Source organism: Phaseolus vulgaris, chromosome 8 (genome assembly GCF_051622355.1).
Source record: "Phaseolus vulgaris cultivar YP4 chromosome 8, ASM5162235v1, whole genome shotgun sequence".
Lineage (NCBI taxonomy): Eukaryota > Viridiplantae > Streptophyta > Magnoliopsida > Fabales > Fabaceae > Phaseolus > Phaseolus vulgaris.
Genome location: NC_143505.1, coordinates 1,796,642 through 1,823,785, shown reverse-complemented (window position 1 = coordinate 1,823,785; position 27,144 = coordinate 1,796,642). Strand labels below are relative to the sequence as shown.

Sequence of the window (27,144 nt, the reverse complement as noted above, 5' to 3'; positions counted from 1 at the left end):
ATACAAAATACTTTACAGTAGTATATAAAGACTAACTTCAACTTATATTCACTTTTATTTCTCATCAAAACTGAAATCATTCAGCTGTCATCTTATACTGTTCATGTACAGTGCTGCATTATTTGATAAACCTAAGTGTGTTTAACATGATCTTAGTGAAGACAAATTGGTAATTAACAACAAAGATTTGAGGTGTTTTGACTTGGTCGTATCGTATGACCTAGTGTCATTTTCAATATAGCTAGAAAGCTCTTTCAATGTCTGACATTGCAGGATGGGGGTTACATCCTCCTTCTGATCTGCACTCGACACAAATCACGAATATATTTAAGTAGTCACAACAACAAATGAATCAATGATGATGGCTATGTAGTTATGTATTTTGATTTTCTCCTCCAAAACAAAGTGAAGGGTATAAATTTGAAAAATGTTTGAGGGAACAGAGAGGGTTTGATCCAAAAAAGGTAAATGTTTGAAGGATTTGAGGTTGGGTTTCCAAGACGTGGACATAACAAATTTTCCCTGTTTCTTCACTTGGATTTCCATTTCACAAGTGGGGGGTGGCTTCAGAGGATGAATCGGAAGCACAATTCGACTCCAGCATAGGTGAAGTTTTATCAGAGTTTGAGTACTCAGATCATGATGGTAGACAAGGAGAGAGGAGAAGGGAGGAGACGACTGTTCAGTATCCGGCAGAAGAGGGAGAAAATTCAAAAGGCGGAACATGCATTAATGGAGGAATTATTTCTGTTGGAAAGAGTCACAATGATAGTATGTTGGAACCAAGGAAAGAGGGGATTATCAACTTGGAAAAAAGGGAGGCACAAAATAATATATTAGTAGAGAATAATAGTGGAACGGCTACAGTTGGGAATATTGTTGGGGGATGGGCAGATGACCTAATCTGCAGTGGGCCGGTTCAAGCCCAATTGAGTGCAGAAAGTTGGGTAGGGGAAACCCTAATTTCAGACCCAATTTCAGACCCAATTGCTGACGTGGCAATGCAACTAGGGTTTGGAATGGAAAGAGTGGAGAACATGGTGGAAGGCGGAGGCGGCGGCGGCGGAATCCTCGATGACTTTCGAGGGTGCGACGGAGAGGTAGGGAGAGAAGAAAGGGTGGAGACGTCGACGGAGAAGCTAGCTGCAGTGGAGAAAGTCGTCGGCATCCCTTCTCAATCACAGTCGAAGGTGGGCGACGCGGGGAAGAAATTCACGGCGTCTGGAGCGCCGACCGACGTGGGAACGGTGATGGGCGGTGGTGAAGGAGCACGGGTCGCTCCAGAAACGCAGGCGACGGCGTACACTGGTACTGGCTTTTGCGAGCCTGGAACGCCATGGTGCGTCGCGGGGGGTGGCGCCAGCGAGAGCTCAAAGCGGGGCGGTGATACGAATGGAATCAGCGACGTGGAGGTGAACGGTGGTCGCGAGTTCGAAGAGGCTGGACAGCTTGATGAGGAAGAAGGTGAGTTGAGAAGGTTTGATCAAGGAAGCAAAGAGACCGTCGAGTGCGAGACCGACGACGAGACAACAAAAGTTACGAAAGAGTTGAGCATGGAGGGGTCAATACAGGGTGCAATGATTGCGGACGTTGAAGGGATCGTTGTGTGCGAGGTAGACGACGAGACAACAAAAGTTACGGAAAAGATGAGTACGATGGGGCTAGTACGGGGCGCAATGGTCACGGATGTTGATGATAGAGCTGTGGTGGAAATTACACCAAAGAATAAGATGTGTGGGATGGAGTTAATTTCTGCTAGTTGTCCGGTAGGGAGGTTGTTGGACAATATCGGAGGAGGGGTAGGCGATATATCGATTCTAAGAGATGGAAAGTCACCGTTGGTTGAAAGATTATCTAAGTCAAATTCGTTAAAGGGTTTAAGGTCAGAAATTTCTATCTCAGTTAGAGATGTTAGAAAATATAGAAAAATGTTGAGATTAAAAGATGAACAGGGTGAAATCAAGAGGGCGTGGAAATCTGGTAAGGAGATGGGTTTCACGTTGTTAAAAGAAGAAGAGGTAGTTTTAAATAGACTGAGTACCTTGGAGAGTCGGGACTACAGATGTTGTCAGATGGAGAATAATGTTTTAGATGATGAGTCTAATTAGTATGAATATAAGGGGGATTGGTGGAAGCACGAAAAGAACATACTTAAGAGACTTGATTAGAAAAGAGGAGGTTGGAATGGTATGCCTACAGGAGACAAAGTGCTCAGAGATTAGCAAGGAGCTATGTTATTATTTGTGGGGTTCAAACGAAATTGAATGGTTAGAGAATGGGGCAGTTAATAATGCAGGAGGAATTATTACTATGTGGAGAAGAAGCAGTTTTGATATGACGGGATTTTTTAATGGAAAAGCTTATTCGGTTATTGAAGGAGTTTGGAAAGCAGGAGATGGGGTACAACTTACGATAGTGAATGTGTATAGCTCCGGTTCGTTGAAAGCACGGAATGAGGTATGGGAGGAGATTAGTGAGATCAGGAAGAGACAACAAAACAGGGTGTGGTGTGTTGTTGGGGATTTCAATTCAATTAGAAGGAAGGAGGAGAGAAAAAGCACAGTTTCAGTATCAGATTATAGTAGAGAAATCAAGGGGTTCAATGGTTTTATTGAAAGTACAGAATTGTTGGATATCCCGATGGTTGGAAGAAAGTTTACTTGGTACAAGCCGAATGGTACGATTAAGAGCAGAATTGACAGGATTCTTGTTTCAAGGGAATGGTTGGATGTATGGCCGAACAGTAAACATTTAGTCCTCAGTAGATCAGTTTCTGATCATTGTGCCATAGTGCTCCAAACAACATCGGTAGATTGGGGGCCGAAACCTTTCAGAAGTCTAGATGTGTGGCAAAGAGATGGAAGATTTTTAGATTTTGTTCGGAGCAAATGGCAGAATTATGAAGTGTTGGGAGGAGGGATGTTTGTACTAAAGGAGAAATTGAAGAAGTTAAAGCTTGATTTGAAGAAGTGGAATATAGAGGTTTTTGGGAATGTCAATCAAGAAGGTATCTTATTACAAAAGAAAATTCAAGAGTTGGACTCAAGAGATGACGAAGGTTTTTTAGATGAGTTTGGGCGGGAGGAGAGGAGACTTTTGTTGGCTGAACAAAGTCAGAACTTATTTAAACAAGAAGCGATTGTGCAACAGAAAGCAAGGAAAAATTGGTTGAAACAAGGTGACTTAAATACAAAGTTTTTCCATTCATCGGTGAAATGGAGGAGAATGAGAAACGGGATTAACGGGGTAGAAATGAACGGTCAATGGTGTGAGGAGAAGGAGGTGGTAATGAATAAGGTCAGGGAGTTTTTCGAGGCTAGATTCGTTGGGGAGCCCGAGCCAGTGGTTAGGTTGGATAATGTTCAGTTCTCCTCGTTATCAAAAGGAGATAATGAGTCTCTAGTCGGAGTTGTCTCTGAAGAAGAAGTTAAAAATGCTGTTTGGAGTTGTGATGGTTCGAAGAGCCCTGGTCCTGACGGTTTTAATTTCAGTTTCATTAAGTTTTGTTGGGATTGTCTTAAGGAAGATTTTATCTCAGCAGTAAATGATTTTATGGTCAATGGTAAGTGGCCTAGGGGTTCAAATGCTTCTTTCATCTGTTTGATTCCTAAGAATGATAATCCGCAACAGCTTAATGATTATAGACCGATTTCATTGGTAGGGTGTGTGTATAAAACAGTTTCGAAGATTTTGGCTATCAGGTTGAAAAAAGTGATCAGTAAAGTTATCGATGTTAGGCAATCTGCCTTTCTTCAAGGAAGGGGGTTATTGGATAGTATTCTGGTAGCCAATGAAACCTTAGAAGAGTTGAAAAGGAAGAAGAAAAGTTGTGTGTTTTTCAAGGTGGATTATGAGAAAGCATATGACTCTGTGAGGTGGGATTTTATATACTATATGCTAGGAAAGCTTGGTTTTTGTGAAAAGTGGATTTCCTGGATTAAAGCTTGCTTGGAATCAGCGTCGATGTCAATTCTCGTAAACGGGAGTCCTACTAAGGAGTTTATTCCGAAGAAAGGGCTGAGACAAGGTGATCCATTAGCTCCATTCTTGTTTCTTATTGCGGCCGAAGGGTTAGCTGGGGTATCTAGAACTGCAGTAGAGAAGGACTTGATTGAGAGCTTGGAGATTGGAAATAAGTCGGTAAAAGTAAATATGCTTCAGTATGCTGATGACACTTTGTTCTTTTGTAAGGCAAAGAGCAAAAGTGTTTTTAATTTAAAGGTTATGTTGAACTGTTTTGAATTGGCATCTGGTCTTAAGGTGAATTTTTCCAAGAGTAGACTTGGTGGGATTGGGGTGGAGCAGACGGAGATTCTTCACTTTGCGAAAATTCTAAATTGTGAGGTAATGAGCATTCCTTTTAAATATTTGGGGATGCCTGTAGGGGGATGTCATAAGAGGGGTGAGTTCTGGGATGAGGTGGTTAACAGGGTAAAGAAAAGGTTAGGCAGGTGGAAAGGAAGATTTATCTCGATGGCGGGGAGGATTTGTTTAATTAAGTCAGTCTTGTCGTCAATACCACTGTTTTATCTTTCTCTTTTTAAGATTCCGTCTATTGTTTTAAAGAAGATTGTGAGTCTGCAGAGGAATTTTTTGTGGGGATGGGGGTCAGATGGAAGGAAAATTGCCTGGGCGGCATGGGATAAGGTTTGTAAACCTAAGGAAGCAGGAGGGCTTGGTATTATAAATGTCAGACAGTTTAATTTGGCTCTGATGGGAAAATGGATATGGCGCCTGAAAACAGAAGCAGGAGGGTTGTGGAAGGAGGTATTGGAATCTAAGTATGGAGGATGGAGAGGTTTGAAGGAGCAGCGAGATAATAAAAGTAAGGTCTCTTTGTGGTGGAGAGATTTAAGGAAGGTCTGGAGGTCTGAGGATTGGGGAGGGAAGTTTGAAGATCGTTTGAATTTGGAGGTCGGAAACGGGAGAGAGATTATGTTTTGGTCAGACAATTGGATTGTCTCAGAAGAATTGAAGAGCACTTTTCCAAGGCTATATTCTTTATCTGTTAATAAGGAGGCAGTTTTATGTGATTGTGTATTGTGGGAAAACGGGACGTGGAAGTGGAACTTAAGGTGGAGAAGGGGTCTGTTCGCTTGGGAAGAGGAGCAAGAAAGTCAACTTTTAGAGTTGATCTCTAATAAGACACTAGAGACAGAAACAGTGGATAGTTGGGTTTGGAAGGATAGCGATTCAACTGAGTTTTCAGTTAAGTCCGCTTATGGGTTTTTAAGGGGAGAAGGTAGTGAGGAAGACTTAAGAAGGTATAAATTTTTCTGGAAAATTAAGGCGCTTCCCTCAGCTCAAGTCACAGCTTGGAGAGTGATTGAAAACAAGGTTGCTTGTAGGGTTAATATAGAGAGAAGAGGAATTGAGATCGAGAGTAATTTGTGTTGCTTGTGTAGGAGGTCAGAGGAGACAACAAATCATTTGTTTTGCGAATGCAGAGTTGCTTGGCTAATTTGGAATCTCTGTTATAACTGGTTAGGAATAAGATCAGTGGATTGTATGGATCCTGGGTCTCATTTTGAACATTTTAAGATTCTGGATGCACCTATTTCAGTTAATCTTATTATGGGAAACCTGTGGATTGCGTTGGTTAGTGAGATATGGAGGCACAGGAATAATTGTTTATTTAAAGGTGGAGTGGTTGATCACACTGAAATTTTCTCTCTAACACAGATTAAGGTTTGGTCATGGATCTCATCAAAGATACCGTCAGCTAATTTCTCATTCTCTGATTGGTGTCTTGAACCCTTGGTATGTATGTATTCTGTTTAGTTTTTATGTAAAAGGTTGTTTCTTGGGTTTCTTTTATTATTGATTGAGATGGGAAAGAGAGTAGGAGGTCTTTTGGTTGATATGTAGATGGAAAGGCTCTTTGAGAAAATCTGTTTTGTTGTATAAGGGTTGGACCACCCCTGAAGTGGTCTTATTTAATTTCATTGTTATTTGCTGATAAAAAAAAAAAACTGTCTCTTAACCTAATTCTTTTCCCTCCCATTTGTAGTAAAGTGGTAATAGCTTTTCAGCATTCACTTCAGTGATTCACTCTTCACAGTTAAGGCCATGCAGGTATATATAGCATCAATTTATACTTGCTCCGCTGCATGTTTTTCACCCACAACCAATCATTCACTTACTTCAAAATTCAATCTAAACAAAATGTTTGTATAGTTTTCATTCAACAAAAACAAAAAGAAAGAAAAATAACATATATGATTGTTTAAATATAAAAATAATTGCTTATTGTTATCAAAAGTGTCACATATGAAATTATTTTTAACTCAAAACTGATATATAAACAAAAGCAAACTAATCAAGTACTATAACACACAACATACCAATAAGAAGATTTTTAAAAATTGTAATATAGATCATATTGAGGTATAAGGATTGAATCACCCCTTAAGTGATTTCTGTTATTCAATCATTTTTACTGATAAAAAAAAAGATCATATTAAGATTTTTACGATAATGCAATTGAAAGTTTAGTTTTTTATTATATCTAAGTTTCGCTTTGCAAACTTTTCATATTCTGATTGATGTTTTAAGTTGTTGATTGTATGAAATCTATAAAAAACATTAACAACAATGAGGTTTGTTGGTAGACTTTTGCAGATGATTTTGTAATAGGTTTTTTGTTCGTTGTCTTTTCTGTTAAGAAGTTTTAGGACGTCATGTTTATAATAGTTTGGTCCATCTTAAACTCTGATTCGATATACTCGTACTTATAAGAAATTAAGGTCTATAAGAATTCAAGTATTCATTATATATCTCCATTATTTATTTGTTTCTTGCTGCTGATAAAAAAAACTATAACACACAACATTATTAAATTATACATTTCAAATTTAATTTAATTTTGGATTCATTTAATCTTTTCATTAGTGATTATTAACATTTTTAATAATTTTAGCATTACAACATTTTAAAATTGTAACAAAACATTGATTTTTAACACGTTTTTGTTTCCCTACACATAATTAAAAAAATAATAAATAACACAAAGTTGACTAATCATAACTAAAAAGGCAAACTAAATTCACATATTTTAAGAAATATTTTGATTTCAAATGGATAAAAAATATAACTAGACAAAAAAATTTGAAAGTGATAAATTATTTCTTTTTTCGACAAAAAAGTAGATTAACATATTATACTAGACTTCGAATTGTTGTCCTTTTCAGCTTATGCATTTGGCAGAAAGAAAATTGAAAAAAAATATCTTCATTTTTTTATTCAATTCAAATATTTTTTACTTGTTTTTCTCAAATTTTCTAAAATAATAGATCGTAGAAAAAAAAATACATAAAAGTGGTTGGGTCCAGTGATAAGAACAGAACGTAATGTAAATTGGATAATTGATACAAATTAGATTCGACACTTAATTAGTAAGATCTCTTTCTGGGGCCGATTCACGTTTTATATTTTATTTCACTGTCGGTAGAGTTACCAAGGAACCCGTTCCAATTTTAGTTTATATATAATCCAAAATAATGGATAAAAAAATATTATTTTTACGGAAAAAAGCTGATTTGCAGTCAAAAAATAAGTTTAATGGCATCTATCATAAATAGTATCAGTTAGAAAATATTAATGTCAATATTAGTAAAAAAAAGCTGATTAATGTTGGTTGAGTAATAATTTTGACCTATATTCTAATCAATATTAAAAAAAAATTAGTTAATTAAAAAGTGATTTGGAAGTGAAATGATACGTGGAAGGATAGCTTTATCGAAAATGACAGTTTGATAGAGATTTGTTTCCATAAATTGTTAAGAGTACAAAATAAGTGGGAGTTGCTTTAATTATACAGTGAAGATTTGGAAAAAGAATGTCCCAAGAATAATCAATGGTAGATTTTCCATTCAGGATTCTACCAAAACCCTAATAACCAAAAGATTGATAAATAAAAATATCAGGTTCAAATTAAATAAAATTTGATCGGAAGATATAAATTAAATAAAAAATAAGAAATAAATAAATAGTTACTTTGATAAAGTTTATTTAAAGGTTCAAAATATAAAGGATGTGTTTAAAGAATATCAGGTACAAACAGTAAAAGTTAACTGAGTTTAAGTTTAATAAAAAATACTATAAATAGGTGATCAATCCAAGAATTAAGTATAGTGAATTTTATCTTATAATTAATTAATATAATTTATGACTTTGACATCAGACCAAACGTCTAAACGTGAGAAGAGACCGAGATATTCAGTCAATCTAGTCCAACAAAGTGAAAGCCCACAAGTTATATTTAAGCTCAAACCTAAATAGAACAAATCGAAAGTCTTAAATAATGCATCTAATTATTATATGTGAATTATTTTATATATATATATATATTGTTATTATTATCAATTTAATATTATTATTAATTTTATTATTATATTTTTTTTATTAAAAATAATATTCATGATTATAATCATAATAATAAAAAAACAATTATAATGATATGTTGTAGTGATCATAAATTTTGTATGTAGTGATTATAAGTTTTATGTAAATGAAACTTGATTTCAATATTTCTTCTAATAACATATTTGTTAATAATAATGTTACAAAGTATTGATAATATTTCAATATTTTTCATTGAAACTTTAATAAATCGAGTGTGATGATTACTTGTTCTCTGGAAAAGTATACACCTCTTTGTTTTTTAAATAAAAATTATTCTTAAAATAAATTAATTTCTTAATGAATTTAATAAAATGGATATAGAAGAAATATCCAAATTATTTAAAAAAACAAAAAAAAATTATCAAAAATCTCCATATTATTAATTTTTTTATGCTACCTGTAAGTTGAAATACAAGTGACATAAAAGAGTTTATTTTATTTTGTAAGTCAAATATTTTTTACCTATAGAAAGGTGTTGATTTTGGCTTAATCCCAAGTCCCACATCGGTGGGTTCATTGTTTGGGAAGGAGGTTTGAGGGTTATAAATTAAACTCTCCCCCTTCACTGTTAAATATCCCAATTTGTAATATCTTCTCTCATAATAATAAAAGGGAGTTGTTTTTGCTGTGCTCGGAGATTAGGCTAAACAGGCCGAACTCCGTTAACAATTTTCGGGTGTGTTTTTCCTCTTTATCTCTTTTATTATTCCGCTTTATTTATTCAATATTATTTGTCGGGTAGCTCTGTTAGGGTTTTGTTTTAGTGGGAAAATTACCCGTTTTTCCCAACAAGTGGTATCAAGAGCCGAAGGTTCGCCTTGGGTTGTTTGAAATTATTTGTAATATTGAATATTATATTGTGAGTCTGTAATGGCAAATTCGGATCAAGAAGGGAAGGCTCTGCAAGATGCAAATGTTGCAGAAAGCAAAAGTGATGTGTTGATTGTCTCGCTTTCAGCATCATTGCATCCAGATGAGTGGATATTGGATTCAGGTTGTACCTATCATATGTGTCCCATTCGGGAATGGTTCTTTGATTTTCAAGAACTCGATGGCGGGGTTGTTTACATGGGTAATGATAATCCATGTAAGACAGTCGGGATAGGTTCAATCAAGTTGCGGAATCACGATGGATCCACCAGAATTTTGCGGGATGTACGGTACGTGCCAAAGTTGAAGAAGAATCTCATCTCATTGGGGGCTTTAGAATCTAAAGGCCTAGTTGTGACGATGCGAGATGGAATTCTTAAAGCAACTTCAGGAGCACTGGTGATGTTGAAAGGCGTGAGGAAGAACAATTTGTATTACTACCAAGGTAGTACAGTGGTGGGGACAGTAGCGGCAACAACTTCTAGCACTAAGAAGGATGCTGAGGCAACGAAGTTGTGGCATATGAGGTTGGGACATGCTGGAGAGAAATCCTTGCAAATTCTTACCAAGCAAGGATTGTTGAAAGGTACGAAGGCTTGCAAACTTGAATTTTGTGAGCATTGTGTTCTGGGAAAACAACGAAGAGTGAAGTTTGGCACTGCAATTCACAATACCAAGGGTATTCTGGATTATGTGCATTCAGATGTGTGGGGACCTGCCAAGACTCCGTCAATCGGAGGTAGGCATTATTTTGTCACTTTTGTTGATGATTTTTCCAGGAGAGTTTGGGTGTTTACTATGAAGAACAAAAATGATGTGCTTGGAATTTTCCTTAAGTGGAAAGCTCAAGTTGAAAACCAGACAGGAAGGAAGATTAAGGTTCTCCGAACAGATAATGGAGGAGAATACAAGAGTGATCCGTTCCTGAAGGTATGCCAAGATTGTGGCATAGTTCGGCACTTCACTGTTAGAAAAACACCACAGCAGAATGGGGTTTCGGAGCGTATGAACAAGACACTTGTGGAGAAAGTTCGTTGTATGTTGTCTAATGCTGAGTTAGGCAGAGAGTTTTGGGCTGAGGCTGTGACATACGCTCAACATCTCGTCAATCGTTTGCCATCATCTGCTATAGATGGCAAAACCCCGTTAGAGGTATGGTCTGGAAAACCTGCAACTGATTATGATTCTTTGCATGTTTTTGGTTCTATTGCATATTATCATGTGATTGAATCAAAGTTGGATCCACGGGCAAAGAAGGCTCTTTTCATGGGCTTTAGTCCTGGAGTGAAGGGATACCGTTTGTGGTGTCTAGAGGCAAAGAAGACGATTATCAGCAGGGATGTTACCTTTGATGAATCTGCCATGTTAAAGAAGGTAAATCCAGAAGGAGCTGATAGTACTCCACAACAGGTGGAGTGTGTTCGGAAGCAGGTGGAGTTTGAGCCGACAGTGGTGATCCCAACACGAAATACCACAAGTGACTCTCCTATGGCAGAAGAAGAGTCAGATGAGGAAGAGGTTCCTACCCAAGAATCTCAACAGCAATCAGTGCCAATTGCAGTTAGAAGACAGAGACGAGATATTCAGAAGCCTGCTCGTTTCATGGATATGGTTGCCTATGCACTTCCAGTTGTTGATGACATTCCATCCACTTACCCAGAAGCCATTTTGAGTTCAGAGAGTGGTAATTGGGCAGGTGCGATGAAAGAGGAGATGCAATCTTTGAATAAGAACAAGACGTGGAAGCTGGCACAATTACCAAAAGGTAAAAAGGCAATTGGGTGCAAATGGGTATTTGCAAAGAAAGAAGGATTTCCTAATAAAGAAGATGTTCGCTACAAGGCAAGGTTGGTTGCTAAAGGCTTTGCTCAGAGGGAGGGAATTGATTATAATGAGGTATTTTCTCCAGTTGTAAAACATTCCTCCATTCGAATTTTGTTGGCCTTGGTAGCACAGTTGAATTTGGAGCTTGCTCAACTTGATGTAAAGACCGCGTTCCTACACGGTGATTTGGAGGAGGAAATCTATATGACTCAACCAGAAGGATACAAGGTTGATGGTAAAGAAGATTGGGTTTGTAAACTTAGCAAATCGTTGTACGGACTGAAACAATCTCCGAGACAGTGGTACAAACGATTTGATAAGTTCATGAAGGATCAGAAGTACAAGAGAAGCAAATATGATCACTGTGTGTATTTGCGCAGACTTGAAGATGGTTCCTACATTTACTTACTCTTATATGTTGATGATATGCTGATTGCAGCAAAGAGCCAAGTTGAGATTGACAGGTTAAAGGCTCAGTTGAGTAAAGAGTTCGAGATGAAGGATTTGGGGGAAGCCAAGAAGATTCTCGGCATGGAGATAAACAGGGACAGAGAGAGGGGAAAACTTTGGCTGTCACAGAAGCAGTATTTGCAGAAGGTACTACAACGTTTTGGTATACACGAAGATACAAAACCTGTAAGTACCCCACTTGCTCCTCATTTGAAATTGAGTAGCCGTTTATCTCCGACGACTAATGAAGAACGAGAATACATGGCGAAAGTCCCATATGCAAATGCAGTTGGAAGCTTGATGTATGCAATGGTGTGTACAAGACCAGATATTTCACAGGCTGTGAGTGTTGTTAGTAGGTACATGCATGATCCGGGCAAGGGTCATTGGCAAGCTGTGAGATGGATTCTACGGTACCTCCAAAATACCTTAGATGTTGGATTGACATTTGAGCAAGATGAATCACTTGGTCAATGCATAGTTGGATATTGTGATTCTGATTATGCAGGTGATTTGGATAAGCGACGGTCTACTACTGGTTATTTGTTCACTTTAGCAAAAGCGCCAGTTAGTTGGAAGTCTACCTTGCAGTCTACGGTGGCTTTGTCTACGACAGAGGCAGAGTATATGGCGATTACAGAGGCTGTGAAGGAAGCAATTTGGCTTCATGGGTTGCTTAAAGACTTGGGAGTTGGTCAGAAACAACTTGAGTTATATTCTGACAGTCAGAGTGCTATTCATTTAGCAAAGAATCAAGTCTTTCATGCACGGACGAAGCACATTGATGTTCGCTATCACTTTGTGCGTGAGATTCTCGAAGAAGAGGAGATTGTTCTCCAGAAGATTCACACTACGGAGAATCCTGCAGATATGCTCACCAAGGTGGTTACAAGGACCAAGTTTGAACACTGTTTAGACTTGGTTAATATCTTGCACATTTGAAGTTGGCGTCCGGAGGCGCAAATTTGAAGCACTGTAAAGTTTGTTTTTGTTATGTTTTGAGAAGATTTGTTTTAGGTGAGACTTGAAATTAAGCCAAGGTGGAGATTTGTTGATTTTGGCTTAATCCCAAGTCCCACATCGGTGGGTTCATTGTTTGGGAAGGAGGTTTGAGGGTTATAAATTAAACTCTCCCCCTTCACTGTTAAATATCCCAATTTGTAATATCTTCTCTCATAATAATAAAAGGGAGTTGTTTTTGCTGTGCTCGGAGATTAGGCTAAACAGGCCGAACTCCGTTAACAATTTTCGGGTGTGTTTTTCCTCTTTATCTCTTTTATTATTCCGCTTTATTTATTCAATATTATTTGTCGGGTAGCTCTGTTAGGGTTTTGTTTTAGTGGGAAAATTACCCGTTTTTCCCAACAAAAGGGTGATACGAATAATTTTTTCACTAGTGAACCTTTCTTATTTACAACGAGTGTATCGTATATAATCTCTTTAGATACAAAAATTAGACACTAAATATGATATCTATCTTTCTAATTAAAATATCTATCACATTATAAACGAGTAGCTTACTTTTTCATTTCTTGTTATAATAAAGTATATGTACATATACATGATTTATAAATACAATATAAAACTAACAAAGTTAAATATTGTTAATAAAGTTGAGTTTCTTAAATGTATTTATTGAAAATTTGAATGTATTTCAATTTAAAACAGAAAAAATACCTAATATCTTAAAAAAAAATGCATATAGTTGTTAAAAAATTATGTAAATTAAACTTTATAATGTGACTTATATGAAATAAATTTTGAGTGTTTGACCTAACTGTAAATTAATGTGAGAATATAATGAAAACCTAATAAAAAAAAGAGTGTAATAAGAATAAAATTATCAACAGATAGATTAGAAATGAGAAAATAAAAGAAATTGTTCACATAAATACTCTTATAGATTAAAATAAATGTTCATTTTTATTATAATTGAATCTATAGAATGTAAAAATCATATTGTAGAATCTTTATAATATATATTATTGTTCATGTTCATTGTTATAAGCTTTGATTTTCCAAAATTACAACAATAACTAGACTTGGTACATTTGAACTTTGCAGCATGAGTACTTTGTTAGATATATTTGAAAAACATTACAATTATGCATAAACAATACGACAAGGTATACATGAAATTTGAGGAAGTATCTGGAAGAAATGAATAATTGTAAGAAGGGTATGGGAAGTGAAAGTTTGTCCCACTGGTCCTTCTTGAGTGATCCATGGAGACATTGGTTGAAAGAGAGTGGTACCTTTTGGTTCTTGGGAGTGAAACGAAGAGAACAAGTGGTAGACAATGGTAACAGGAAAGAAAGAAAGAAATGGTTAATCTGTAGCTTAGAATGTGCTGGGCAGAAGCCAAAAAAGCAGGGTTTTGAGCGTTGCATGAGCATAATCATGTGAAGATATTTGGTTGTTTGAGGGGTCCCATAACCAAACTTCTTCTGCTGGTGATCTGTTTGTTGAAATGCCCCCACCAAAAAACCCCCTTAGACACATACCTTCATGTGCAGAGGAAAACCATTTCTCAGGATTCGGCGACAGTGTGGTACGTTGCCACTTTTTGAGTCCTGTCAGGTGGTTGTTTCATCGCATTCATGCTAGCTGGCCACTTCCATCATTAATTATCACTTTAATTACCTCTTATGCTTCTCATCCTTTTCCTTTTTTTTTTTTCACTTCTAAAATATCATCTATTTCTTCCTTTCTATACTAACCATTTTTTTTATAAAAAAAAAATTAAACTGAGTTTATATATAATATTTTAATTAACTGCGACTAAATTAAAAATTAATTTGTGTATTTATATATAATATAAAAACTAAGTCAATTGTTCTTTTAGGAAAAGCTCCAGAAAATGGGCTTGCTATCTATTACTGAGTTGGACTGAGAATACTGCAGAGGTCCAGGAAAAACATGGACCGTTACTATCGATGCCCATGCTATGGGCCCAAGTATAGAGCTGTTTGAAACAGCGAGGCCCATTAACATCGAAATAGTAAGTATTTTCAAACTCAGAATATACCTTGGAACTACAGTTGTAGGAAGTGTGAATAAATACAAACATAAAAGAGTATAACAATAATTTCGGATTACAATCCCTAGCAATTAGGTTTCATAAAAGTGTAAATAATATAATATTTTACAAACTTCTATTAATATTTCATAAATAAAATATTAAACAATGCTAAATATATTTTATATTATAAAGCAAAATGAAAACATTCAGTAAGTTTAGTTAATATCTGAGAGATTTATTAAAAGGATGCTGTAAGACTTAAAATTGCAAGAGTTGTTCTTGATATTCCTGAAACATGGAGCAGCAATACCAAAAGTTCAAAAGCGACATGTTGAGATGTCACGATGTGAACCAAAATAATATTGGTTTATGTTAAAAGTTCTATTTCGTTTTCCTTCTACTCTTATCTTACGATTTCCCCCTTCCCCTCATTAAACTCTATTAGTGGTTAATAGCATAAGTTGTTTGTGTGAGAATGATGAGGCAATAACCAATATCAATGTAATCATTTAATGGTGAGAAACTATACTAGATTTTAAGTGGATTAGTGTGTTCGTAAAACCAGTTTATAATAGGTTTGCATTTATTTATATATTTTTAGTATTAGTTAATATGAGATTTCTAACCCACATTCGTTAGTTGTTACTGTAATTTTTGCATGAAATTATAAATTTATATGTGATCTAATAGTGATTTATATTAGGTAATATGATAAATCCAATAAATACTCATTAGGATAGAGTATACATCCCTCTAATACCACATTATTAAAAAAAGTGAACTTTATCTATTAAAATTTTCAGTTACTCCATTATCCTATTTAAAAAGAAGTTGGTGTGATGAGAAGTAAAGTAAGGTGATGCATTAATGTGGTTGTGGAAGATTATGTTTTAATTGAGAGAAATGAATTGGGGTGGAGATGGAGATGATGGTCCTACAGATGTGTGAAAGAATGAAAAGAGAGAGTAATGGGAGAGGTATGATGAAAACGACCACGGGTGAGAGAGTGAGTGAGAGCATGTGGATTTGGGGTGCATGTGTGCATCATAAAGCTGCCACTTTGACCAATCAAACTTTTTCTCACTGCTTAACTCAATCATTAGGTTCCCTCTGTTCATTGGGCCCTAAACACCATCCTTCAATATTTCTCTCTCTCTCTCTCTCTGCTTTACAAAACTCATTTTTTAAATATTTTAAACATGCAAAAACAAACATAATTATTCTCTTTAATATAGTTGTTTTGAAAAATTATGTAAATTTATTGCGTTCAGAGAAAATAAATGATAATGGCATGAGAGAATTTGGACAGTGTTTGAAATCTGACCCATCTTTGATTTAGTCACGCAGTGTCCCAGACTGCACGAGTGCAAGTGTTGTGTTTGAACTTTGATTCTGTGTATGATTTTTTTTTCCCTTTGGAGCCTTGTCGTATTACGTGTTTGTTAAAGCTGGAAGAGAACGTGATTTTTTGGAACATGGGACTGTTTCTGAGAACCCGAACCACATTAATCTAAGATCAAGATCACAAAACCATATTTTTTGGAACTCAACTTATAATGGTTAACGTTTTTCAAACTGATCAACTTGTCAGAGAAATGACATGTTTCGGTGGAAAAAGAAAGAAAGAAAGTGAAAGTGAAACTAAAAACTGCAAATATGATAAAAAAAAAAGAAAAATTAAGATATTAATAAATATGAGATTGAAGAGAAAGAAAAAATATATGTAATTATTTTTCAAGCTATATGTTATATTTATTCCAAGAATGTATTTGTTGGAGATCCACGTTTAACTAAAAACAAACATATTTTATAATATATATGAATACAAATTTTAGTTTATAAATTGATTTTAAGGAAAATTTATTGAATTTTGCGTTACTATTATAATTCATCATACAAATAATTAGTAACTTCGACGTGAAAATGGTATGTTGTGTTAAAAGGATTAATCATCAAAACAAAACTTTCACCTCATTCATATGTCAAAAGCTTTGTTTACAAGTTTATAATCAAGGTGATAAATTGGATCAATGCTTTGATTAATTTTAATCTGTTTTAAGTTAGGTAACAAGAAACATAGTTCTTAATGTTAAAAAAAAGTGAGGTAATTATAATATAACAAAACCTTCCAGAAGAATTCAAATGAAAAAGATAACATATAAAACAAAGAAACAAACATGAGAAAAATGAAAGGTTTTAACTAAAATTATGAATTTTCCAAAACAGAGAATCTAAAAATAACTCTATTTTAGAGAAACAAAATTGCAGACTGAGCAAATTAAGAAAATAAAAATTATATTTAAGTCTTTATTTTTTCAATTAAGAATTATTTTTTAATAGATATATTATTTTGTTTTTTCATTGTATATGAACATATTTATTTAAGTACATTTAAAAAAATTTTATTTAATAAAAAATAAACATCATCCAAAAAATAATCCAGGCTAACTCACTACACTGTTTTTAATAAAAAAATACAATTTTAAAATAATTATCAATTAAAAATAAAAATATTTCATACTATATAAATGAATATAAATTCATTTGAGTCAAATTTTAAATTTATTTATTTACATAATTTTAAGAACATTTAGAATTTATCATAATTTTTTTTATCTTTACACATAAATTGAAAATTTTCAAAAATATAAAATATATTAAAAATCATATATCAGGGATAAATATTTCATAATACCTAAATTAAGACAAATATCATCCATCTTAATATTCAGATTTTATAGTTCAATTATTCCACTTTTAATAATTATGTTAATCTAAATTTAAAGAAAAATAAATGCATGCATTATTTTATTTGGGCAGACAAAATAATAATCTGAGTAGACTTATAGAACAAGTGTATTCATTGATTAATACAGAAACATATATTATTGATAACAGAGACACCATGTCTGCACCAAAAGAATGAACCTCTAATTCTGAATATACTCTGTCAGTACCCCACTAATACTAAACATATCTCAAAACATTATCTATTCTACCCTTCAAATTCCAAACTAAATTAAAAATTAAAGTACAATAATCCTTTTACAACCATATTTTTTAAACAATTACATGATCATAAATTATAATATTTAAATGATAATAATAAATAGAAATAAAAATTTAGAATACAGTAATAATATATCAAGTTATATATAGCACTTGTATGAAATAATAAAGTTGTGAAATTAAAGCATTATGGTTGAGTTCAATATGATGTATATAAAGCATATTCCATGATATTTACGAAGCACCGCTAGTAGATGAAACGTGTTATAAAGGAAAGGAAGTACTTTGTGATTTGTCATTTTCAAGGAACAACCACCAAAAAATATACGAAACTTTTTACCGAACCCCCCAAAAAAATTAACGACTTTGGTATAATTATTTTGTTTGATTAATACTTTAATTAGTTTGAATACATTAAATTAAATTGGAGGAAATGATGAAACCAAAAAAATTCATACATTAGTATGAAATATCTTTGTATGAAACACATACAGATAAATAAACACTACAATATAATCATGAAATAAAAACCAATTTTTAGATACTAAAATAATAAATAATCAGTTACAATAATAACTAAATTAGAGACCATTTTAGAAACTAAAACAAAAATTAGTTTCTATTATTGTCAAATAGTTTTTAAATTGGTATCTAATTAGCAACCAATGTTTTAACTACCAATGATTTAGTTTTTAAATTTGGTTTCTAAAACCTTGGTTGCTAATTAAATACCAATTTAAAAACTATTTAACAATAATAGAAACTAATTTTTGTTTTAGTTTATAAAATGGTCTCTAATTTAGTTATTATTGTAACTAATTATTTTGATATCTAAAAATTAGTTTCTATTTCATGATTTTCTTGTAGTAAAACATCATTGAACAAAATAAAAATATGATTTCACGTCATACATATCCTACATTTGTATTTCATCTAATTCAATTTTATAATTATTAGCATGAAGAAGATAAAAAAAAAATAGATATCAATAAAAATACACATAATCATTCAAACTGATTATTTTAAAAAAAGTATGTTGGATTTAACTTCATCCTAATTATTTACATTTAAAATAAATTAGGATGGAATTTTGGTCTGGATTTAAAAAATCGAATCCATGTTCTAATCACATTTCAAAACAAAACTCTCAAGAAATTACGTTTGTTAAGAAGTGACATGCATTCAAATTCAGAACATATAACAAACATGGTATCTATATCTGGAGAACATGCATTAAATATATAAAAAAAATGATTTATTATTATTATTAATTAATTACAGATTTTATAAAATATGAAGGATTTCAAGAATTCTAAAAATTATTCTTAGAAAATATATAATAATTTTTATTATTTTAGATATAAATATAAATTAAAAAATATGAATTTTAAAATCAACCTCAAATTGATGTATAAGCATCTAAACTTTTATCTTTTTCAAAATGTGAATTTAGATTTAAAATCCAATTCAATTATTTATATTTCAATCAAAAAATTTAAAAGTATTTCGTTTAGAAAATGTGAATTTAAAAAGTCCAATCCACACCCACCCTAGATATGGTATAAAATAAAAATATTAGAGGTGGACCTTGGGAACAATTCCTACTATACCACACTTTTTTCTCAATTGTGTGAATTATTGCAGTGATGGAGAAAATAGACTAGCCATAGAGGCTACTGCGTATAATGTGCAACAGTGAGGAAGAAAATTGTGAGCTAGTAAGAAAAAATGTGGAAATAACAAGTTTGAAAAATCATATATTGAGACTTTCTTTTTTTTCTAAAAAATTAAATTTTTATATAAAATGACAAAATTACATTTTTTTTTATATTATCAATTAGAAGTTGTAGAGAATCTCACTCATAATATTATAATATCCGAAAGACTTATATTAAAGGTATGAGAGATTGAAAGATTGTAATTTTTCAGTCATCAAAATATTATGCCATTAAAATGAAACAATGGATTACAAAATAGGAAAAATTAAAAGAATAAATAATTTTGATAGTATACAAACTTAAAGATTAAGTCCAAAATATTAAAAATATATTTAATAAATACAAAGTATAAAAAGTAAAAGTCCAATAAAATTGATAAAATTTAATAAAAAATTCATTTTGATTAAATAGATAAACAGAACCTTATTTTAGAAGATATTATATAATCTAACTGATTATAACTCTATCATCGGATGACTCTGTAGATACATTATCCATCCATTCAAGAGAATCAAGAACAACAACCTAAACGAAAGAGAAAAGAACTAAAACTTATTTGAGAGTTAAAAGTATACCAATATTCACATCGAAATATACCCAAATTATTCACCTATCGGAAGAAATCGGAAGACCGTGAAAAAAATAAGAATTAGAAGTGTTAAGTTAGTTATTTTATTTTGTCTTAAAACCCCAGAAGAACTAGTGAGTTTGGAATAGCATCTATATGCCATGTTAGAGCAGAAGCTAGTGTTGTAACCAATAGTGAATGTACATTTTTTTACTGTTTGGAGGAGTTCAAACGCCAACAGTAACAATACTTAGAAGAAAAACCTAGCCAAAGAAAAGTCTTCACATGGAGTTTTTTTGTTTTTGAAAAGCTACGAAGAAGTGTTGTGAAACAGTGAGTGAGAGAGGAGAGAAACGAAGAAGTGGATAAAACGGTAAGAAAAACAAATGATGTCGAAAGGAAGAATGAGAAAAATGGAAGAGAGGGTCATATCAGGCACATGTGATGCACGATCTCTTTTTCAAAATGCAATATAATGTAACTTTGAGTTGATAAGACCTCAACAAATAGAGCCTACGTAAAAGACACAACACACTCTTCAACTCATTACCACCCATTTCTGTCCTTCTTTTCTAGCTGCATAAATATAGCTCTTATGCATCTTCTCTTTTCACTTTTAACTTTTACTTTCACCATTCAAGGCAACATTCTCCTTCATCTATCCACAAATCTTCCATTATTTACTCTTCTTTTTTTTAATCACAAAGATTCCACAGATAATAAACACCTCATTATCATTAATTAATCACCTTATTCTCAATGCTTCTTTTGTACACCAAGGGAGTGTAATAACCATACAATTAACTCTTTCAAAGGACGTATCATATATGTGTTTGATGTGGTATGTATACGAGTTGGATTATTTATGAAATGTTGATAAAAAAAATTCTTCCAAACTAAAGAGTTCTTCATTCAAAAGAAACAAATCGAACTATGCTCAAGTGTAGAATTGAATCTGAAAATTTTAATCCATTGCCAATTAGCTTTTTTGCACGTAGAGAACTTACATTTTTAGATATGAAGGAAATTTTCTCTAACGTTACTTTCTCTGCTATTTACATAGGGAATTAATAAGAAAGAACTATCTAGCAAAACATATATATTCTTTTTCTGCATCCTTGAACTTTTGTTCCTTGACCATGGCTTTGAAAGGCTATTAAGAAGTACACTCTCAACCTCATAAAATCGACTTATAAGGTGAGATTTGTATCCTGTGAAATATCTTAGTTTCTAGTCGAAGTGAGATCTCCAACACGATTCTGATGTGTGTTTGATCCATGATATAGGCAAAGAAAAACGATGAACAATGATAGTTGCAGATGTTGAGAATGATTGTATCTAGTCATGCCAGCAGAGTAGCATGACTACACATCTTCTGATTATGTATAGTCTTCCTTTTTGCTCTTTGAGGTACCCTCCAAGCCTTCTGCATGAAACCTTCTTCTTTGAACCTCTCATGGAATCTTTGCTCATCTTTGTGTGTATGAAGCTCCTTTCTTTGTTAACTTACAGTTTGTAGTGTAGAGAGACAGAATGTGTGTGTTGAAAGTTGCAACCACTTGAAGGAGTGTTGCAGATGGAGCTCCAAAGGGGTTCTTATAGAGAGAAATGTGTGGTCCATGGTTCCGAAAAAAAATGTCTATAGGCCCCTCAATTCAGATTCCACACCCCCATTCTCTCTCCATCTCTCTGCACCAACATTTATGTGGCATCAACCACCAAGATAAGTGGTCGGCCATTGAATTAAGCAAAGCGTATAATAATGTTTAGGTCATGCTAAGTAAAAAGCCATTGTTATCTTAGATTTTTGAGCCCTCCATGGTTTCAACCTCATAATTAATCCAAGAAACAACGAAGCTTCCTTATCATGTCGTTTGACTATATTCTCCAATTATTTGTGACATCTTTATCCGTGTGAAGTTTCCTCTAATTCAAACTTCAATCATAGACACATTTGAAAGAACTTGTAACTAAGTTTATAATGTGTTACTACCAAAAATGAATTTGAAGAGGGCAACTCGTCGAAGATTGCGTCAAATAACGAGTTTTTAGTTGATCTTTCATAAGAGAGGGAAATTCACCTGTAACTCCAATACTTAAATTAGTAAGAACATAAAGATGATGATAAATTCTTAACAAATAACTTAGAGTAGTATAAAATAAAGTTTAGTGTGTGAGACAAGATAAATTATCCTTTCGTGAATAGTGATATTTATAAATATTTTAGGTGACAACTTTGGATTAGTCGTATGATTGTCATTCATTATTCTATAAATAATTGTTCGTTATTAAAGACTCATTGAATATGTCGTTTTATTTACAATGGTCATTGAGAATAATGAAAACTCGATTAAGGGATATATACAATCATCCGAATTTTTTATATTTCTAATACTATGACAGTTAGGTACATAGTGATTTATGACTTTTTATTCATTAGGTTTACTTAACTCATTTTAATGAATGTACACAACAAGACTTATCACAATAATAAGCACAATCATTAGCATTTTGTTGGTGTTCTTGTTGCTTTTCTTAACATCAGTATAGAATAAATGCTGTTCACTACTGGTTAGGTATAAAAGGGAAAATTGACTAGACTTAATTTGAATTGATCTTACCCATATGTTCATGTTCACGTTCTTGAAAAACTAACAGAAGCCACCTTCCATCTTACACTAGATCGTCTGAAAACTGTAATGGCAGGCTAATAGTCAAAGTTAGGCATGTGATTTCAAATATGGGATATAAAGACAAGGGTGTGTCAGAGAAGGTTATCTTAAAGGACATCATAGTATAAATGTAAAATGGCTGTGGCTCCACGAGTTATGGCCTAATGTGCTTAATCGTGTGGCAATGAGCAAGATTCTCTCACTGTTTGTAAATAACTCCACAAACATAGTGAAAGATCAAAGATATTTAACCAATCTTTTATTCCCATTCACATTTTTATCTCCTGAGCTTGAAGCCCAAAATAGAAAAATAGTAAAAGATACAAAATTTGTACTGATGAATCTGAAATTAATTAATCAGAGACACTTCTTCAAACCCAACCAATTGTTTCAATATTTAGGGCTTCATCTTGATTTAAGAAGAAGCATAATCCCACAGGTTGCGTCTTGTGCTCCACCCATATCACTTAGAATTGCAGCTTCCATTTTTTTTTTTTATTTTATTTCTTTTCTCTTTGGAAGCTTAAATATGAAAGCTTTGTCGTGCTTAATTAACAGTGGTATAATATAGAAACAATATAGATTCCTTCAAGGGAACTTCTCTTACATATGGTGACAAAAAATGATTATTATTTTTCCCCTCTTTGTATACGATAAAACTTAAGTTGCATGATTAAGATAGCTTATCCTTTTAGAAATAAAATAAAGAAACTTCAAAGAGATAATAGGATAGCTTATCCTTATAAAAACTTGAATTCATTACATTTATTCATACAAATTGGATACACCTGAAATTTCTTATATATCATAAAATCAGAACTATATTAATGGAGTTGAGATTGTAACAAAAAATAGTGAAAATTATGAGAAGGTTGTGATGTAATGGTACGTGAATGAAAGTGGGTTGACAAGAACAATTCTCAAAACTTTTGTAACTTGCATGTAATTACTATGTATATAATGTGTTGTTTCAGTTGGAAATGATGTAGAAATAGAAACAGTATAATTGTTTAATAGGTAGTTAAGATTTTCTTGAAATATATGTTTTTTTGCTTTGTAGGAGGGTTTAACCACCTAAAGTAGATCACATTTATTATCTTTTCTGACTGATAATTTTTTTTTGTTTAATATCAATATCTTTATACTCAAATAGAGGTTTTTATATATGGGTTAAAGTATTCCAGTATTTCTATTTATATCATTTTTTATTGTTATTGGAAAAAAAATGTGAATGAAGAATGTGATTTTGATGTTGAATAATGAAGTGAGGCATTTGAGTGAATTAGGTGTAGTAGGAGAAGGTGTGGAAGAATTAATCGAAGGACTTAAACATAAGGGACATGGTGACTTTAAATATGTCTAGAAGGCCTTCACTACCAAACTTGTCTGAACCATGTTCCTTTGGGGGTTTCGTCATAAGAATATCTTAATGGACCAAAAGGCAAAGTTGTAACGCATTAAGAAGACATTGGAGCACGTGAAATGCTCGTGAGTGGCATGGTTATTGCCTTTGATACTGTGGACACACCTGATTTTTTTGCTTGGAGTTCACAGTTTGTAACTCTCTTGTCCATTTCATGTTTCTGTAAAATGCTAATTTTGCATTAACATTCCCATATTCTTTTCCAGATAAAATAATCAAAACAAAGTTATAGCCGATTTTGCAAATTTCTTGGTTTGATCAAAGATTATGCACGTATAACCACATATCTCATTGGTACGGTTCAGTGTACTTGGTTACATTCATTCCACACAAGACAATGTACAAGAAGAATGCTAGCTATAGTAATTCAATTTAAATGAGTTTCGTGAGATTACTGAATTAACTATCTGTCACATGTGGACTCTCCTACCATTAGATGAGATATTAAGAATTTTAATTACATTTTCTCATTCTAACACAACAAAATATATATATTTCTATTTTTTTTAGTAAATTAAGACTAAAGATACGAACAAGATTGGTTTTTTAAGGTGTGATCTTAAAAACTTATTCGTTGTGAGTTGTGCAAGCCCTAAGAATAATCGGAATTTCTCGAATAATAATGAGAATCTCATAATTAGCAAGAAAGCTCGTAAGAGCTAAAAATCCAAGAATAGAAAATAGAAGAAGATGAGAAAGTGTGTGCATCACAACAAGGTTAGGATATCCTATTTATAGAATGAGCGCAAAAGTCTCCATGGCGTATTAAGGAAATAATAGTTATCAAATTATATACAATTGCATGCAATTATTGTAAAATATTATACGATGTTGTACACAATTATATTCAATTTTAATAATGATAGAATCTCATGATTAGTGAACCCACAAAACACATTGAGATAGACTGTCATAAGAAAAGTTACAAGCCGGGATAATCAATCATTTATATGTACCATCTCGCATATATTTTTACAAAGGCATGGACAAGTAACATTTTTTGACGGGTTCATAATCTTCCCCTATCAACTTACTAGTGGACAATTAAATAATGATAGAATCTCATGATTAGTTACATAATTAGCTTAGTGTGATAGTTTGTAACCTCTTGTCCAGTTTTAGACATTCATTTAACAATTTAAGCATATTCATATTTTTTTTTTTCAAAATGAGGTTATATTCACTCCTCAAACAAACAAGTCCATGAAAAGAATCTTAACAGTGTATGAAAATGAGACAATATAGGAGGAGGAGACTACCTCAAGAGAAAAGTTTCATCCACATAAATATAAATTTTGTCCCTGAGTTATAGTAATTCAGTTACAACAACAAATCCACCATATCTAACCTGCGTTCGTTACACTCTATACCACCATAACCTCATGTCTACCTATACAAAACTTCCTAGCTAACCTAGAGGAAGACACCTGAGGCAAACAACCGTACAACTTAAATGAATACATCATGAGATTATTCTCATACAAACCAACGAATCTATACACCAATTAGAAAAGAAAAAATGCGCAAACTGTGACTTGGATGTAACTCATAACTTGTATTTCGACACAAGTAATGAGTTCATGGCACCTACCAACTTGAGGAGAGTATTGAGGAAATAATAATTATCAAATTATACACAATTATTGTATATAATTATTATATATGCAATTATTGTACGATATGGTACACAATTATATGTAATCTCATTTGTAATAAGAAGTTAAAACTTACAACAGTGCGTAACTTGCGGATGAGGAGATCCAGCTGAAAAAGCATGTCAGTGTCCAAGAAGGACTCTAACAAGATCAGAATCTAGAGATGGAGTTAGTCATTTGTGGGTCAATACAAGAAAATTACTAAATAGAACTAAGTTACTATATTGACTAAACATACATACTAAAAAAAACTATTCATATCTAAAATAATTTCTATTATTAATAAATAATTTCAAAATTCATATTTAATTAGATACTAATAAAAAAAATTGTCCAAGCCAAAGTTACTAATTGAAATAGTCAACATGTGTTATCAGAAACCAAATTAGTAATTGAATTATATAGTCAACATGTTTAAACATATGTCTACTAAACATGTTGAGGAACTTAGTTTGTTAGTATGTTATCAGGGGAGTATAATTTTTTTGCATATAATAAAGAAAAATAAAATAAGTTTTTTTCCTAAAATAAATAAGCTGATGTAAACTGTTTTTTCGTTAATTTATTTAAAATATAATTTTTAATTTGTTTATAAATTATTTTTTATAAAGAAGTTTTCTCCGGACAGATCTTATAATTAATTAGGAACTTGTCTACCTTGGGCCTGGGTACCAACACCTGAATTAGCCCAGATGGTAACAAAAGGAAAAAAAAACTAAACTGTTTCTACCTGCACCCCTAACAAATTTCTTCCTGCACCCATAGTTTTCGAAAAAGACTGATTTACCCCCTTTTAAAAATAACTCCCAAATTGTTCTTTCTGAAATATTTCCGAAACATAATTTTCAGGACATATTTTCTGGAACACATTTTATTAATTCTGGATTTATCAATCCAGAAATAAATAAAAAATGTATTTCAGAAAGGATATTCTGAAATGATTTTTTATCTTCTGAATTTTCTATTCTAGAAGCATTCTTTCTTTACGGAACCTCTGTTCCAAAAACACTTTTCATTTATGAAATCCCTATTCTGGAATCACATAAAACTGTGAAAGGATAGTTTTAGTATTTTAAAGAATGTCAGGTGCAGGAAAAAACGTGTAGGGGCGCTGGAAGAAACTCCCAAAAAAAATTTGAGATAACGAAAAGTGGCTAATTTTGGTAGAATCTATGTAGGCCATGTAAATTGTTCCAATGACAAGATAACAAAGAAGACAAAATCGAAGTGAGACATTAAAACAAGCCACATCCACATTTGTGTGATTTCTTCATGAAATTGTGGACAATTTCTTTTGGTACCTCATACCTTCTTCAACACCTCATTGGATGTGAGAAAAATTCAAATTAACCATATTATATAATCTGAAAATCTATTATGCGCAATCTGAAATATGTTGTACAACCTAACAAATATTATAAATTATATAATTTATAAAACATTTTTAATAAAAAATATATATTTTAGACAGTTTAGAAATATATTTTAAAATGTACGATTCCAAATGTGATTTTGGATAGTGTAATCTAA

At 32.8% G+C, this 27,144-nt stretch overlaps 1 protein-coding gene across 1 annotated transcript; it reads right to left on the bottom strand.

The window, feature by feature from the left end:
- Positions 1 to 20,813: 20,813 nt before the first annotated feature.
- On the bottom strand, positions 20,814 to 21,627 carry LOC137825089 (small polypeptide DEVIL 3). The gene has a single exon (XM_068630764.2). The coding sequence runs from the start codon at positions 21,335 to 21,337 to the stop codon at positions 21,203 to 21,205; it is 135 nt and encodes a 44-aa protein (XP_068486865.1). The 5' UTR covers positions 21,338 to 21,627; the 3' UTR covers positions 20,814 to 21,202.
- Between the last annotated feature and the right edge of the window lie 5,517 nt (positions 21,628 to 27,144).

What these genes read in the sequence shown, in the direction of transcription:
- LOC137825089 (XM_068630764.2), bottom strand. Translation starts at nt 21,337, where the DNA reads ATGAGCAAAGATTCCATGAGAGGTTCAAAGAAGAAGGTTTCATGCAGA.